At 41.2% G+C, this 15492-nt stretch overlaps 1 protein-coding gene across 1 annotated transcript in view; it reads left to right on the top strand.

The window, feature by feature from the left end:
* LOC310942681 (DDB1- and CUL4-associated factor 1-like) overlaps nucleotides 1-15492 on the top strand; it is a gene marked incomplete at its 5' end in the record, with an annotated part of 33608 nt that overhangs the window by 7900 nt on the left and 10216 nt on the right. The window contains 12 exons of the mRNA XM_083908097.1: nucleotides 574-676; nucleotides 772-941; nucleotides 1035-1159; nucleotides 2398-2474; nucleotides 2690-2845; nucleotides 2962-3117; nucleotides 8846-9508; nucleotides 10819-11096; nucleotides 12226-12424; nucleotides 13475-13557; nucleotides 13666-13750; nucleotides 13856-14089. Coding sequence (XP_083764223.1) covers nucleotides 574-676; nucleotides 772-941; nucleotides 1035-1159; nucleotides 2398-2474; nucleotides 2690-2845; nucleotides 2962-3117; nucleotides 8846-9508; nucleotides 10819-11096; nucleotides 12226-12424; nucleotides 13475-13557; nucleotides 13666-13750; nucleotides 13856-14089 — 2329 coding nt within the window. The remainder of the gene's footprint in view (nucleotides 1-573; nucleotides 677-771; nucleotides 942-1034; nucleotides 1160-2397; nucleotides 2475-2689; nucleotides 2846-2961; nucleotides 3118-8845; nucleotides 9509-10818; nucleotides 11097-12225; nucleotides 12425-13474; nucleotides 13558-13665; nucleotides 13751-13855; nucleotides 14090-15492) is intronic.

The following is a 15492-nucleotide window of genomic DNA, read 5'->3' as shown; positions in this document are numbered from 1 at the left end:
TTTGAGTTAGAATCTATCAAGCTTGCTGGTTAGCTTGTGAGCTAGAATCTATCTATCGTGCTAGTTAGCTTGTGAGCTAGAATTTATCTATCTATCGTGCTTGTGAGCTATAATCTATCTATATATCTATCTATCTATCTAGCTGTGAGCGAGAATCTATCTCTCTTGCTAGTTAGCTAGAATCTATCTATCGATCTATCGATCTATCGATCTATCTATCTATTGTGCTAGTTAGCTTGTGAGCTAGAATCTATCTATCTATCATGCTAGTTAGCTTTTGAGCTAGAATCTATCAAGCTTGCTGGTTAGCTTGTGAGCTAAACTCTATCTATCTATCTATCTATCTATCTATCTATCTATCTATCTATCTATCTATCTATCTATCTATCTATCTATCTATCTATCTATCTATCTATCTATCTATCTAGTTAGCTTGTGAGCTAGAATCTATTTATCTGGCGTGCTAGTTAGCTTGTGAGCTAGAATCTATCTATATACATACATATATATGTATATATCTATATGTATATATAGATATATATATAATATCAGTCCATGTTTGTCTTTGTGAAGGTATTTCGAGGCTCACCTGGGAGTGAAGGTTGAACAGGTGAAGCAGTCTCTGCACACGGCGGCAGACAAAGGCTCTGCACTTCCTCAGCAGCCGTTTTATAAGGTCTGAGGTCATCATATGTTTAGTGTGTCAGTGTGAGTATTTTACTTAAACTTAAACATTAGCTTCCTCTGCTGAGTTTTAGAATCTTTTTCCAGGCTTACTCGTACACCAGGGAGCAGGTGATCGAGATGATGGAGTTCCTGATCGAGTGTGGACCGCCGCATCTTCACTGGGAACCCGTGGAGGTTTTCTTCAAGTTGTCCTGTGTCCCTTTAATGCTGCAGCTCATTTCTACAGCCTGTGACTGGAGGAATTACTACGGCAGGTAAAGCTGCTCCGTGTCCTCTGTGTGCGACGGATGTCCTGTTTTTTATTGTTTTTGTTTTGTTTTAACTTAATGTCCCTGGGTTCCGTGCAGGAGCGACACTGTGCGTTACGCCTTGGACGTCCTGGCGATCCTGACGGTGGTCCCTAAAATCCAGATGGTGCTGGCGGACACCGTGGAAGTTGTGGATGACGCGGGGTCGCCCGTTTCCACCGTGGGTCAGTACAACTTCTTCATTTTGTACTCACCAGGGTTTTGTATGGGTGCTTGAAATCCTTTTTCAAGGTTTTGAATGTGCTTGAACTGTGGATAAAGGGCTTAAACGTGCTTGTTCCAAATCTATGTAAAGTTCCAAAATCTACTAATAATCCCAAAATGTATTTATAATCCCAAAATCTACTAATATTCCCAAATCTACATAAAGTTCCAAAATCAACTTCTAATTGATATAATTCCAAAATCTACTTAAAGTTAAAAAATCTATTTATAATCCCAAAATCTACATAAAGTTAAAAAATCTATTAAAAATGTTTTTATTATTATTTTTATTTATTTATTTTATTTAAAAAAACAAAAAAACATCTGTTTATAATCCCAAAATGTACGTAAAGTTCCAAAATCTATTTATAATCCCAAAATCTACATAAAATTCTACTTATAATTCTTATAATTCCAAAATGTACGTAAAGTTCAAAAATCTATTTATAATCCCAAAATGTACGTAAAGTTCCAAAATCTACGTATAATCCCAAAATCTATAGAATTCAAAAATCAACTTAAAATTCCAAAATCTACGTAAAGTTCGAAAATCTATTTATAAGCCCAAAATCTACTGATAATTCTTATTTTTCCAAAATTTACTAAGAATTCCAAAATCTACGTAAAGTTCCAAAATCTACGTAAAATTCCAAAATCTTCTTAAAATTCCATGCTACCTAGCATCCATCTATCTCATGACCTAGCTCCCTAGCATCCATCCATCTTGTGAGTTAGCTAGCTAACTAGCATCCATCCATTCATCTCATGAGCTTTCTGGCTTGCGAGAAATATATATATTTATTTGTATATATTTATGTATGATATATATATATATATATATATATACATATATATATATGGATGTGTATGTATATATATATGGATGTGTATGTATATATATATGTATGTGTATGTATATACATATGTGTGTGTATGTATATACATGTGTGTGTATGTATATACATGTGTGTGTATGTATATACATGTGTGTGTATGTATATACATGTGTGTGTATGTATATACATATGTGTGTATGTATATACATATGGTGTGTATGTATATACATATGAAGTGTATGTATATACATATGTGTATGTATATGTATATGTTTATACATATATATATATGTTTATGTATAACTAACCTGAAAACATTCAAAGTTTCTGATCTTTCTGCCCTGGACGTGTTTCTTCTGCAGGTATGAGCATCGTTCTGGGCGTCGCCGAGGGGGAGGTGTTCGTCAACGACGCAGAGATACAAAAGTCCGCGCTGCAGGTAAGCTGAAGTAACCTTTGACCCTGAGTGCTCGCAGGTGCACCCTGGGTAAACTGCCGTAGGAATAGTTGTCCTTAAGAACTCCTTATATGGAGGTCCTGGGCGGAGGAGGGTGGGCGTTTGTCGGCTCAGAGTTACGACTGATTCGATTCAGGAAATCTGCAGCGATACCCAGACACCTCTCGTCCTGACCTTTGACCCTTCGACCCTCTCAGGTGATCACAAACTGCGTGTGCGCTCCAGACCAGAGCTTGACCACGGCGGGTGCGTTCGCCGACGCCCCCCTCAGGCCGTCCGTCTACCTGCAGCAGCCTCACAACCGGGTGCTGGCCCACATGTGGCAGCTGGTGCAGAACAACAACGGTATCAAGGTGAGCGTCGTTTGTGGGGGGGGGGGGTTTGTTAATATTTATTTTTCCAACCATCCCTTCGTCAACCAAAGTTCCATATCCTTCACGTGTGTGTGTGTGTGTGTGTGTGTGTGTAGGTGCTTCTGTCTCTGCTGTCGGTGAAGGCGCCCATCACAGACGCAGACCTGATCCGGGCTCTGTCCTGCAAGGCCCTGGTCGGACTCTCCCGCTGCTCTGCAATCAGACAAATCATCAGCAAACTGCCGCTCTTCACCAGCGGCCAAATCCAACAGGCGAGAACCATAATATTGTTTTATACCCTTTATATTGTACAGTAACAGTACTGCAAGGGCGCTTTTCCACTACACAGTTCCAGCACAACTCGGCTCTACTCGCTTTTCCATCAGTGATAGTTGCAGGCCTCTGATTGGTCAGAGAGTGTTGTCACTGAAGAGTCATGAGACACAAGAATCGAAGCTGAAATATTTGCAAACCTCTTAAGGAATAATTTTAATGATTTTTTGAAAATCAGGAAATGATCCATCTGCCCTGATGCACTTTGACAGTGAGCTGACTTTCTTCAAAAAAACAAAAAGTATCTCGGAATGACTTGAAATTTACCATCATAATAGTCGGCATCGCCCTGAACAAGGATCCATTGAAAGTATTTGCAAAACTTTTAAGGAATAATTTTAATGATTTTTTTTGAAAATCAGGAAATGACCCATTTGCCCTGATGCACTTTGACAGTGAGCTGAGTTTCTTCAAAAAAACAAAAAGTTTCTCGGAATGACTTGAAATTTACCATCATAATAGTCGGCATCGCTCTGAACAAGGATCTGTTGAAAATATTTGCAAAACGTTTAAGGAATAATTTTAATGAATTTTTGAAAATCAGGAAATGGCCCATTTGCCCTGATGCACTTTGACAGTGAGCTGACTTTCTTCTCGAAAACAAAAAGTTTCTCGGAATGACTTGAAATTTACCATCATAATAGTCGGCATCGCCCTGAACAAGGATCCATTGAAAATATTTGCAAACCTCTTAAGGAATAATTTTAATGATTTTTTGAAAATCAGGAAATGATCCATCTGCCCTGATGCACTTTGACAGTGAGCTGAGTTTCTTCAAAAAAACAAAAAGTATCTCGGAATGACTTGAAATTTACCATCATAATAGTCGGCATCGCCCTGAACAAGGATCCATTGAAAATATTTGCAAACCTCTTAAGGAATAATTTTAATGAATTTTTGAAAATCAGGAAATGGCCCATTTGCCCTGATGCACTTTGACAGTGAGCTGACTTTCTTCTCGAAAACAAAAAGTTTCTCGGAATGACTTGAAATTTACCATCATAATAGTCGGCATCGCCCTGAACAAGGATCCATTGAAAATATTTGCAAACCTCTTAAGGAATAATTTTAATGATTTTTTGAAAATCAGGAAATGATCCATCTGCCCTGATGCACTTTGACAGTGAGCTGAGTTTCTTCAAAAAAACAAAAAGTATCTCGGAATGACTTGAAATTTACCATCATAATAGTCGGCATCGCCCTGAACAAGGATCCATTGAAAGTATTTGCAAACCTCTTAAGGAATAATTTTAATGATTTTTTTTGAAAATCAGGAAATGATCCATCTGCCCTGATGCACTTTGACAGTGAGCTGAGTTTCTTCAAAAAAACAAAAAGTATCTCGGAATGACTTGAAATTTACCATCATAATAGTCGGCATCGCCCTGAACAAGGATCTGTTGAAAATATTTGCAAACCTCTTAAGGAATAATTTTAATGAATTTTTGAAAATCAGGAAATGACCCATTTGCCCTGATGCACTTTGACAGTGAGCTGAGTTTCTTCAAAAAAACAAAAAGTTTCTCGGAATGACTTGAAATTTACCATCATAATAGTCGGCATCGCTCTGAACAAGGATCTGTTGAAAATATTTGCAAAACGTTTAAGGAATAATTTTAATGAATTTTTGAAAATCAGGAAATGGCCCATTTGCCCTGATGCACTTTGACAGTGAGCTGACTTTCTTCTCGAAAACAAAAAGTTTCTCGGAATGACTTGAAATTTACCATCATAATAGTCGGCATCGCCCTGAACAAGGATCCATTGAAAATATTTGCAAACCTCTTAAGGAATAATTTTAATGATTTTTTGAAAATCAGGAAATGATCCATCTGCCCTGATGCACTTTGACAGTGAGCTGAGTTTCTTCAAAAAAACAAAAAGTATCTCGGAATGACTTGAAATTTACCATCATAATAGTCGGCATCGCCCTGAACAAGGATCCATTGAAAATATTTGCAAACCTCTTAAGGAATAATTTTAATGAATTTTTGAAAATCAGGAAATGGCCCATTTGCCCTGATGCACTTTGACAGTGAGCTGACTTTCTTCTCGAAAACAAAAAGTTTCTCGGAATGACTTGAAATTTACCATCATAATAGTCGGCATCGCCCTGAACAAGGATCCATTGAAAATATTTGCAAACCTCTTAAGGAATAATTTTAATGATTTTTTGAAAATCAGGAAATGATCCATCTGCCCTGATGCACTTTGACAGTGAGCTGAGTTTCTTCAAAAAAACAAAAAGTATCTCGGAATGACTTGAAATTTACCATCATAATAGTCGGCATCGCCCTGAACAAGGATCCATTGAAAGTATTTGCAAACCTCTTAAGGAATAATTTTAATGATTTTTTTTGAAAATCAGGAAATGATCCATCTGCCCTGATGCACTTTGACAGTGAGCTGAGTTTCTTCAAAAAAACAAAAAGTATCTCGGAATGACTTGAAATTTACCATCATAATAGTCGGCATCGCCCTGAACAAGGATCTGTTGAAAATATTTGCAAACCTCTTAAGGAATAATTTTAATGAATTTTTGAAAATCAGGAAATGACCCATTTGCCCTGATGCACTTTGACAGTGAGCTGACTTTCTTCAAAAAAACAAAAAGTATCTCGGAATGACTTGAAATTTACCATCATAATAGTCGGCATCGCCCTGAACAAGGATCTGTTGAAAATATTTGCAAAACTTTTAAGGAATAATTTTAATGAATTTTTGAAAATCAGGAAATGACCCATTTGCCCTGATGCACTTTGACAGTGAGCTGAGTTTCTTCAAAAAAACAAAAAGTTTCTCGGAATGACTTGAAATTTACCATCATAATAGTCGGCATCGCCCTGAACAAGGATCTGTTGAAAATATTTGCAAAACTTTTAAGGAATAATTTTAATTAATTTTTGAAAATCAGGAAATGACCCATTTGCCCTGATGCACTTTGACAGTGAGCTGAGTTTCTTCAAAAAAACAAAAAGTTTCTCGGAATGACTTGAAATTTACCATCATAATAGTCGGCATCGCTCTGAACAAGGATCTGTTGAAAATATTTGCAAAACGTTTAAGGAATAATTTTAATGAATTTTTGAAAATCAGGAAATGGCCCATTTGCCCTGATGCACTTTGACAGTGAGCTGACTTTCTTCTCGAAAACAAAAAGTTTCTCGGAATGACTTGAAATTTACCATCATAATAGTCGGCATCGCCCTGAACAAGGATCCATTGAAAATATTTGCAAACCTCTTAAGGAATAATTTTAATGATTTTTTGAAAATCAGGAAATGATCCATCTGCCCTGATGCACTTTGACAGTGAGCTGAGTTTCTTCAAAAAAACAAAAAGTATCTCGGAATGACTTGAAATTTACCATCATAATAGTCGGCATCGCCCTGAACAAGGATCTGTTGAAAATATTTGCAAAACTTTTAAGGAATAATTTTAATGAATTTTTGAAAATCAGGAAATGACCCATTTGCCCTGATGCACTTTGACAGTGAGCTGAGTTTCTTCAAAAAAACAAAAAGTATCTCGGAATGACTTGAAATTTACCATCATAATAGTCGGCATCGCCCTGAACAAGGATCTGTTGAAAATATTTGCAAACCTCTTAAGGAATAATTTTAATGAATTTTTGAAAATCAGGAAATGACCCATTTGCCCTGATGCACTTTGACAGTGAGCTGACTTTCTTCAAAAAAACAAAAAGTATCTCGGAATGACTTGAAATTTACCATCATAATAGTCGGCATCGCCCTGAACAAGGATCTGTTGAAAATATTTGCAAAACTTTTAAGGAATAATTTTAATGAATTTTTGAAAATCAGGAAATGATCCATCTGCCCTGATGCACTTTGACAGTGAGCTGACTTTCTTCTCAAAAACAAAAAGTATCTCGGAATGACTTGAAATTTACCATCATAATAGTCGGCATCGCCCTGAACAAGGATCTGTTGAAAATATTTGCAAACCTCTTAAGGAATAATTTTAATGAATTTTTGAAAATCAGGAAATGACCCATTTGCCCTGATGCACTTTGACAGTGAGCTGAGTTTCTTCAAAAAAACAAAAAGTATCTCGGAATGACTTGAAATTTACCATCATAATAGTCGGCATCGCCCTGAACAAGGATCTGTTGAAAATATTTGCAAAACTTTTAAGGAATAATTTTAATGAATTTTTGAAAATCAGGAAATGACCCATTTGCCCTGATGCACTTTGACAGTGAGCTGAGTTTCTTCAAAAAAACAAAAAGTATCTCGGAATGACTTGAAATTTACCATCATAATAGTCGGCATCGCCCTGAACAAGGATCCATTGAAAATATTTGCAAACCTCTTAAGGAATAATTTTAATGATTTTTTGAAAATCAGGAAATGATCCATCTGCCCTGATGCACTTTGACAGTGAGCTGAGTTTCTTCAAAAAAACAAAAAGTATCTCGGAATGACTTGAAATTTACCATCATAATAGTCGGCATCGCCCTGAACAAGGATCTGTTGAAAGTATTTGCAAACCTCTTAAGGAATAATTTTAATGATTTTTTTTGAAAATCAGGAAATGATCCATCTGCCCTGATGCACTTTGACAGTGAGCTGAGTTTCTTCAAAAAAACAAAAAGTATCTCGGAATGACTTGAAATTTACCATCATAATAGTCGGCATCGCCCTGAACAAGGATCTGTTGAAAATATTTGCAAAACTTTTAAGGAATAATTTTAATGAATTTTTGAAAATCAGGAAATGACCCATTTGCCCTGATGCACTTTGACAGTGAGCTGAGTTTCTTCAAAAAAACAAAAAGTATCTCGGAATGACTTGAAATTTACCATCATAATAGTCGGCATCGCCCTGAACAAGGATCTGTTGAAAATATTTGCAAACCTCTTAAGGAATAATTTTAATGAATTTTTGAAAATCAGGAAATGACCCATTTGCCCTGATGCACTTTGACAGTGAGCTGACTTTCTTCAAAAAAACAAAAAGTATCTCGGAATGACTTGAAATTTACCATCATAATAGTCGGCATCGCCCTGAACAAGGATCCATTGAAAATATTTGCAAACCTCTTAAGGAATAATTTTAATGAATTTTTGAAAATCAGGAAATGACCCATTTGCCCTGATGCACTTTGACAGTGAGCTGAGTTTCTTCAAAAAAACAAAAAGTATCTCGGAATGACTTGAAATTTACCATCATAATAGTCGGCATCGCTCTGAACAAGGATCTGTTGAAAATATTTGCAAACCTCTTAAGGAATAATTTTAATGAATTTTTGAAATTAAGGAAATTATTAATTTGCCCAGATGCACTTTGACAGTGAGCTGAGTTTCTTCTCGAAAACAAAAAGTATCTCGGAATGACTTGAAATTTACCATCATAATAGTCGGTATCGCTCTGATCAAGGATCCGTTGAAAATATTTGAAAACCTCTTAAGGAATAATTTTAATGAATTTTCAAAATTCAGGAAATGATCCATTTGGCCTGAAGAAACATTTACACCCAAAACAAAAGAAGTATCGTAATCGTAAAGGAAAAAACGATATCGTAGAGTAGAGTAGAGTCGAGCCAAGTCGAGTCGAGTTGTGCTGGATCAGCAGCGGAAACGCTGGTTCAAATGTGTCCCACCCTCCTCATCATCATCATCATCACCACGTTCCTCTTCCTCAGCTGATGAAGGAGCCCGTGCTGCAGGACAAACGCAGCGAGCACGTCCGTTTCTGCCGCTACGCCGTGGAGATGACGGAGCGCGTGTCGGGGAAGCCGCTGCTCATGGGCACCGACGTGTCGCTGGCTCGCCTGCAGAGGGCCAACGTGGTCGCCCAGTCCCGCATCACCTTCTCCGAGCGGGAGCTGCTGGTGCTGATCAGGAACCACCTGGTGGCCAAAGGTCTCGCGGAAACGGCGAGCACGCTGGTCAAGGAGGCGCATTTGTCCGCCGCCCTCCTCTGTCCAAACTCCTCCTGCGTCACCCCTCCTCCTCCTCCTCCTCCCACCTCCTCCTCCTCCTCGGTGATTCACAGGACATGTCGGCTCGCCGGCGGGATCGCAGCCCGTGCTGCTAGCCATGTGGGATCTTCTCCGGTGTCCACCACATCTCCACCACCTCCTCCTCCCTCCTCTCGTGGCCTCGTCACCCCTCACGCCTCATGCTCCTCTTCGTCCACCTCTGCCCTCCCGACTCCGACTCCTCCTCCTCCTCCTCCTCACGGTCAGGCCTCGCATCCGGTCGGACGGATCTTATTCTCGCGGGAACGTCCCGTGGCCAATTGGAACTCGGGGAAGAAGCTTCGCGCTCTGAGGCAGAAGTCTGACCACGGTGCTTTCATACAGGTCAGTGACACGAGTTTCAATCCTCCGTCACAGGACGGGAAATATCCACGACATGTCCGAAAATCTCCTTCTCAAATGTCGCGGTTTTATGCACAAACCAGAGCTAGCCAGTTTGAAAGGTTTCTTTGTTTGATGGAGCAAAGAAACGAGGAAATATTTTTAAGAAGCTGAAAAATCCCACAACTTGGTGTAATCATTAAGACAAACACTCGAAGTTGAGCGAAGCTTCAGTCAGACTTTAAAACGTCCACAAAAGGTAATCGTCCATCGTATTTAAATTCAAAATGGCCGACTTCCTGTTGAGTTGAGGCCATGGTTACGGTCGACTTATTTGTCCGTCTTGGTCGATAACATCTTCCCACCAAGTTTCGGGAAATTTGGTGCGACTCGATGTGTGCCGAAGTTATAGGGCACTTCCTGTTTCTTGGCGAGTGGTAGAAATTCGCCAAAACGCAGAGGGTTGCCGCGGCCGCGCCGTTTTGAATCCGCAAAACCTTTCGATAGCGTTTCACCTTTGATGTTTCTAGTACAAATTTGGCACGTTTTTTCATGTCGGTAGGACAAACTCGCCCGGACGAGTTCGCTCATTTACGCAGGGTGCATATCGCCAAAATGGCCGACTTCCTGTTGAGTTGAGGCCATGGTTACAGTCGACTTTTTTGTCCGTCTTGGTCGATAACATCTTTCCACCAAGTTTCGAGAAATTCGGTGCAACTCGATGTGTGCCGAAGTCATAGGGCGGGCACTTCCTGTTTCGCGGTAAAGATCGAAATTCGCCAACCATTAAACAACCTTTGATTCCTTTTGATGTTTCCAGTACAAATTGGCTAGTTTTTTTTCCATGTCGGTACGACAAACACGCTCAGACGAGTTTGCTCATTTACGCAGGGTGCATGTCGCCAAATTTCAAAATGGCCGACTTCCTGTTGCGTTGAAGCCATCGTTACGGTTGACTTTTTTTGGTGGAATTTGTGCCTCTGTTTCTGCCCTTGAGCAAAGCACGGGTCCGGGAACGATGCCAGTACCGCATTTTCACTAGATCTGACCTCCATGCTAAGTTTCAACAATTCAACAGTTTTTGTGCTCGTCATAAATGACCGTAAAGTCAAGTATATATTCATAATGTGAAGTATAACGATAGTTTCCTCGCATAAATTTGTGCCGTTTTGTCTTAAACGGGAGATATTTAGAAAATTGTCACTCAAACATCCCAAAAGAGTCGATAGAAAACAGCCTGTGTGCGCCGCTCTATGTCCACATCTAAAACATCCATATCATTTTCCCATATCCACCTTCCTGTTCGTGGCCAGACTCCGGCCATGAAGAAGCAGCTAGAGCGCCACCTGCCTTCGCCGCCGACCCTCGACAGCATCATCACAGAGTACCTGAGGGAGCAACACGCTCGCTGCCCCAACCCCGTCACCACCTGCCCGCCGTTCTCTCTCTTCACGCCGCACCGATGCCCCGAGCCCAAACAGAGGCGCCAGGCGCCGCCCAACTTCACCGCGCGCCTGGGCAGCAGGGTCCTGCACCCCAAATACAGAGGGGTGGACCGGGGGTGTTTGGACCGCCATCTGATATTTAGCAGGTAACGGAGAGAGACGCTGTTTTGTCACCGCTTGTGTCTTTTTATAGGCAAGGGTTCAAAATTCAAGGCCCTCGACTGTTGCTGAAAATCCTCCTAAATCGACGTGGGTCATTGAAAGTGCTGGATTTTGTGTGATATTTAGTCTCTCTTGTTTGTGACGACGCCACCTACTGTTTAATTCCCTGCGCTGCTTGATGTACGTAGACGAGGCCTACGCAGGAAAAACAAAACAAAGCCCTTGAAAGTTTTTCTCATAGGTTCTTGAAATCCTTGAAAGTTTATACATTGAAACATTTTTTTAGGAAATCCAAGCCCTTGAAAGTTTTTCTCATAGGTCCTTAAAATCCTTGAAAGTTTGTAAATAAAAGAAATTCAAGCCCTTGGAAGTTTTTCTCATAGATCCTTGAAATCCTTGAAAGTTTGTAAATTAAAAAAAAAATCCAAGCCCTTGAAAGTTTTCCTTTTGGGTCCTTGAATTCCTTGAACGTTTGTAAGAATAAAATAAATCCAAGCCCTTTCTCATGGGAAAATTTATAAATTTGAAAAAACAAAACAAAGCCCTTGAAATTTTTTCTCATACGTCCTTGAAATCCTTGAAAGTTTCTAAATAAGAAAAATAAAATTTAATTTAAAGCCCTTTAAAAATTTTCTCACGGGTCCTTGAAATCCTTGAAAGATTGTAAATTATAAAAAGCAAAGCCCTTGAAAGTTTTTCTTCTGGGTCCTTGAAATCCTTGAAAGTTTGTAAATTAAGACAAAACAAATAAAATCCAAGCCCATTAAAATAGTTCTCTTGGGTCCTTGAAATCCTTGAATGATCTGTCTCTAACCAAAGACAAAGACTGACTTTAGTCCAAGATCTTGAGGACAATCACTTGTCCAGAACCCAAACCCCCATGGACGAAGACGAGCTCTGACAAGTTGTCCTCCTGTCTTAAGCTGTGACGGCACATTCTAGTCCTTCAATTTGAAGAAATTGGACCTGGAAAGTCCTTGAATTTGATGCCAACCAAGGTGTTGCAACCCTGGTTGGACAGTTTACAGTGTTCAGAGGTCCAGACGTGTTGGCAGAGTAACACGTGACATTTCCAGACTCCTGGCGTTACTTTTGTCTTTGTTCCCTGTGAAGGTTCCGCCCGATGTCGGTCTTCCACGAGGGCAGTGGAGACGAGAGCGGCTTCACGTGCTGCGCCTTCTCGGCCCGCGAGCGTTTCCTGATGCTGGGAACCTGCACCGGTCGCCTCAAGTTCTACAACATCTTCTCCGGAGAGGAGGAGGCGAGCTACACCTGCCACACATCGCCCATCACTCACCTGGAACCCTCCAGGGTACGCACACGCACAAGCACACACACACACAGTCTGGTTTCCATGACTTCAGAGGACATTTCATTGACTTTCATTGAAATGATAAGTTGCCTTACCAAACTGTGACTGAGTTTTCTCATGGGTCCTTGAAATCCTTGAAAGTTTGTAAATTAAAAAAAAAAAAAAATCAAGCCCCTGAAAATGTTTCTCATAGGTCCTTGAAATCCTTGAAGGTTTGTAAATTTGAAAAAACGAAACAAAGCCCTTGAAATCCTTGAAAGTTTGGAAATTAAAAACGGAAAACCCAAGCCCTTGAACATTTTTCTCATAGTTCCTTGAAATCCTTGAAAGTTTGTAAATTTGAAAAAAATCCAAGCCCATGAAAATTTTTCTCGTAGGTCCTTGAAATCCTTGAAAGTTTGTATATTTGAAAAAAAAAAAAAACACATACAAGAAAGCCCTTCAAAGTTTTTCTCATGGGTCCTTGAAATCCTTGAAAATTTGTAATATGAAAAAACAAAACAAGGCCCTTGAAAGTTTTTCTCATAGTCCTTGAAATCCTTGAAAGTTTGTAATATGAAAAAACAAAATGAGGCCCTTGAACATTTTTTTAATGGGTCCTTGAAATTCTTGAAAGTTTGTAAATAAAAAAAAAATCCAAGCCTTGAAAGTTTTTGCTCATGGGTCCTTGAAATCCTTGATAGTTTGTATATTTGAAAAAAAACAAAAAAACACATACAACAAAGCCCTTGAAAGTTTTTCTCATGGGTCCTTGAAATCCTTGAAAGTTTGTATATTTGAAAAAAAAAAAAACATACAAGAAAGCCCTTGAAAATTTTTCTCATGAGTCCTTGAAATCCTTGAAGTTTTTTAAATTTGAAAAAAAAAGCCCTCGGAAGTTATTCCCACGGGTCTTTGAAATCCTTGAAAGTTTGTAAATTAAAAAAAAAATCCAAGCCCTTGAAAATTTTTCTCATGGGTCCTTGAAATCCTTGAAAGTTTGTGAATAACAATAAAAAAAGGTTCCCAGTCCTACTGTGTCTAATCACGTGTGTGTTGCGTTTCCCTCAGGATGGAAAACTGCTGCTCACCTCTGGTTCTTGGAGCGTCCCGTTGTCCACGCTGTGGAGTTTCGACGGTGTCTTTGGCATGAAGTAACACACACACACACACACACACACACACACACACACACACACGTGTGATTGTAAATGTATGCTTGTTGGTCGGATGTCGCTCTAAGGTTGTGTTTCCACTCCCAGAAACTCCTTCGTCGACGATCACTATGTGGAGTTCAGTAAACTCTCTCAGGACCGGGTCATCGGCACCAAGGACCAGGTCGCTCACGTAGGTCACAGCAAACCACGCCCTCTGCCCCTTTTCCACTTGTCCGCCTGCCGGGCCGCTAGCTTAACGTCTCGCTCTCTCTCTCTCTCGCGACTGTTGCTGCAGATCTACGACATCCACACGGGCCAGAAGACGCTGACCCTCAACGACGCCGCCCTGGCCAACAACTACAAGAGGAACTGCGCCACCTTCAGCCCCACCGACGACCTGGTGCTCAACGACGGGGTGCTGTGGGACGTGCGGGCGTCGCGGGCCGTCCACAAGTTTGACAAGTTCAACATGAACATCAGCGGGGTTTTCCACCCCAACGGCCTGGAGGTCATCATCAACACAGAGATCGTATCCTCTCATAACGCCCTTCTTTCTTATCCTTTAGGCCTTGTTTATGACCTACTAGCATGCGTGGAGGCGTTCGCGCTCGGCACGTTTTTCGTTGCAGTATAAGCTGCAACGGCAGGTGGTGAAATTGAAATTTCCGCATATTGCTCATTGGTCTCAAAATTGCTAGAGAGACTCTCTCGGTTGGCCTGGGAACGCCTCGGGATTCCCCCCGGAAGAGCTGGACGAAGTCGCTGGGGAGAGGGAAGTCCGGGCTTCTCTGCTCAAGCTACTAACCCCGCGACCCGACCTCGGATAAGCGGTAGAAGATGGATGGATCTCGGTGTTTCATGTTTTGGGACAGCCATCCCAGCTCTACCAGAATCACCCGGAAGGCTTTTCACCATCACAGGCTCGTCTTGTGCCCTTCACAAAGCCATCATCCCTCTTTTACCTGCTCGGAAATTCCGAGGCGTGTGCGCCCTAGCGCCGCGACACCTTTTTTGGAGCTTGCGTGCCCGGCTCGACACAACCATCCCAGCTCTACCAGAATCACGGGGAGGTCTTTTCCCCTTGGGTCACCACCATGGGCTCGTGTTTTGCCCTTCACAAAGCCATCCCTCTTTTATTTCCACGTCCTACGGCAAAAACTATCGTCTTTTTGTAACTTGGTAGCCATCTCCTTCTGTGGATTTAAGAGAAGTCGTACAAATGCTCGTACAACACCTTTCTGGAGCCAACGCGCCCGGTCCGACACGGGTGGATGACGTCGTTTTTGTCGTCGCCCATAAACCTAGCTTGCATCTTCCAGGTCTTCTCGTCCCGTGCGAGTGACGGATGTCATCTTTTATGTTTCGTCCTTTCATCTCCGGCGGTGAATCGTTTCATAATCATAGCAGAATCGGGAGGCGTCCACGAAGAGACTCGGAGATACGATCGCTTGTTAGCACTGGAGAGAAACGCTTCGTAAGACATGGAGCAAAACAAAAGTGTGCCGCGCGACCTCGCCGTCCTGCGCGAGCAGCACAAGGTCGCAGAGATCGAGAAGCTCAAATGTTTGATCGCCGCACTGAAACAAGATGTGGACACGTGGAGCACCAAGGCGTCCAAAATGAAGAGATCCTACCTGGACCTGAAGGAGAAGGCGGAAAACGAGGTGACCAACCTCCGAGAGGAGAATTGCGATTTGAAAGATGCGATCAAGGACAACGACGATACGATGAAGGAACTCAAGCAAGACTTTCTAAAGATGGAGAAAGTCCTCCAGAAGGAGAAGGCCGGCACCGCCAGGTTCCTCGACAAGAACCTCGTCCTGCAAGGCAAAATCGAAGAACAGGCGCGAGTGCTGGAAATTTTGCACGCAGACAATAGCAAGTTGTCCAAGCTGTACCACGATCTCGCCGAGAAAAACATGGTTTTCCAGA

This window comes from Microchirus variegatus (assembly GCF_963457635.1).
Source record: "Microchirus variegatus genome assembly, chromosome: 21".
Classification (NCBI taxonomy): domain Eukaryota; kingdom Metazoa; phylum Chordata; class Actinopteri; order Pleuronectiformes; family Soleidae; genus Microchirus; species Microchirus variegatus.
The sequence above is the reverse complement of the archived record's forward strand: the minus strand, read 5'-3'. Positions and strand labels throughout refer to the sequence as shown.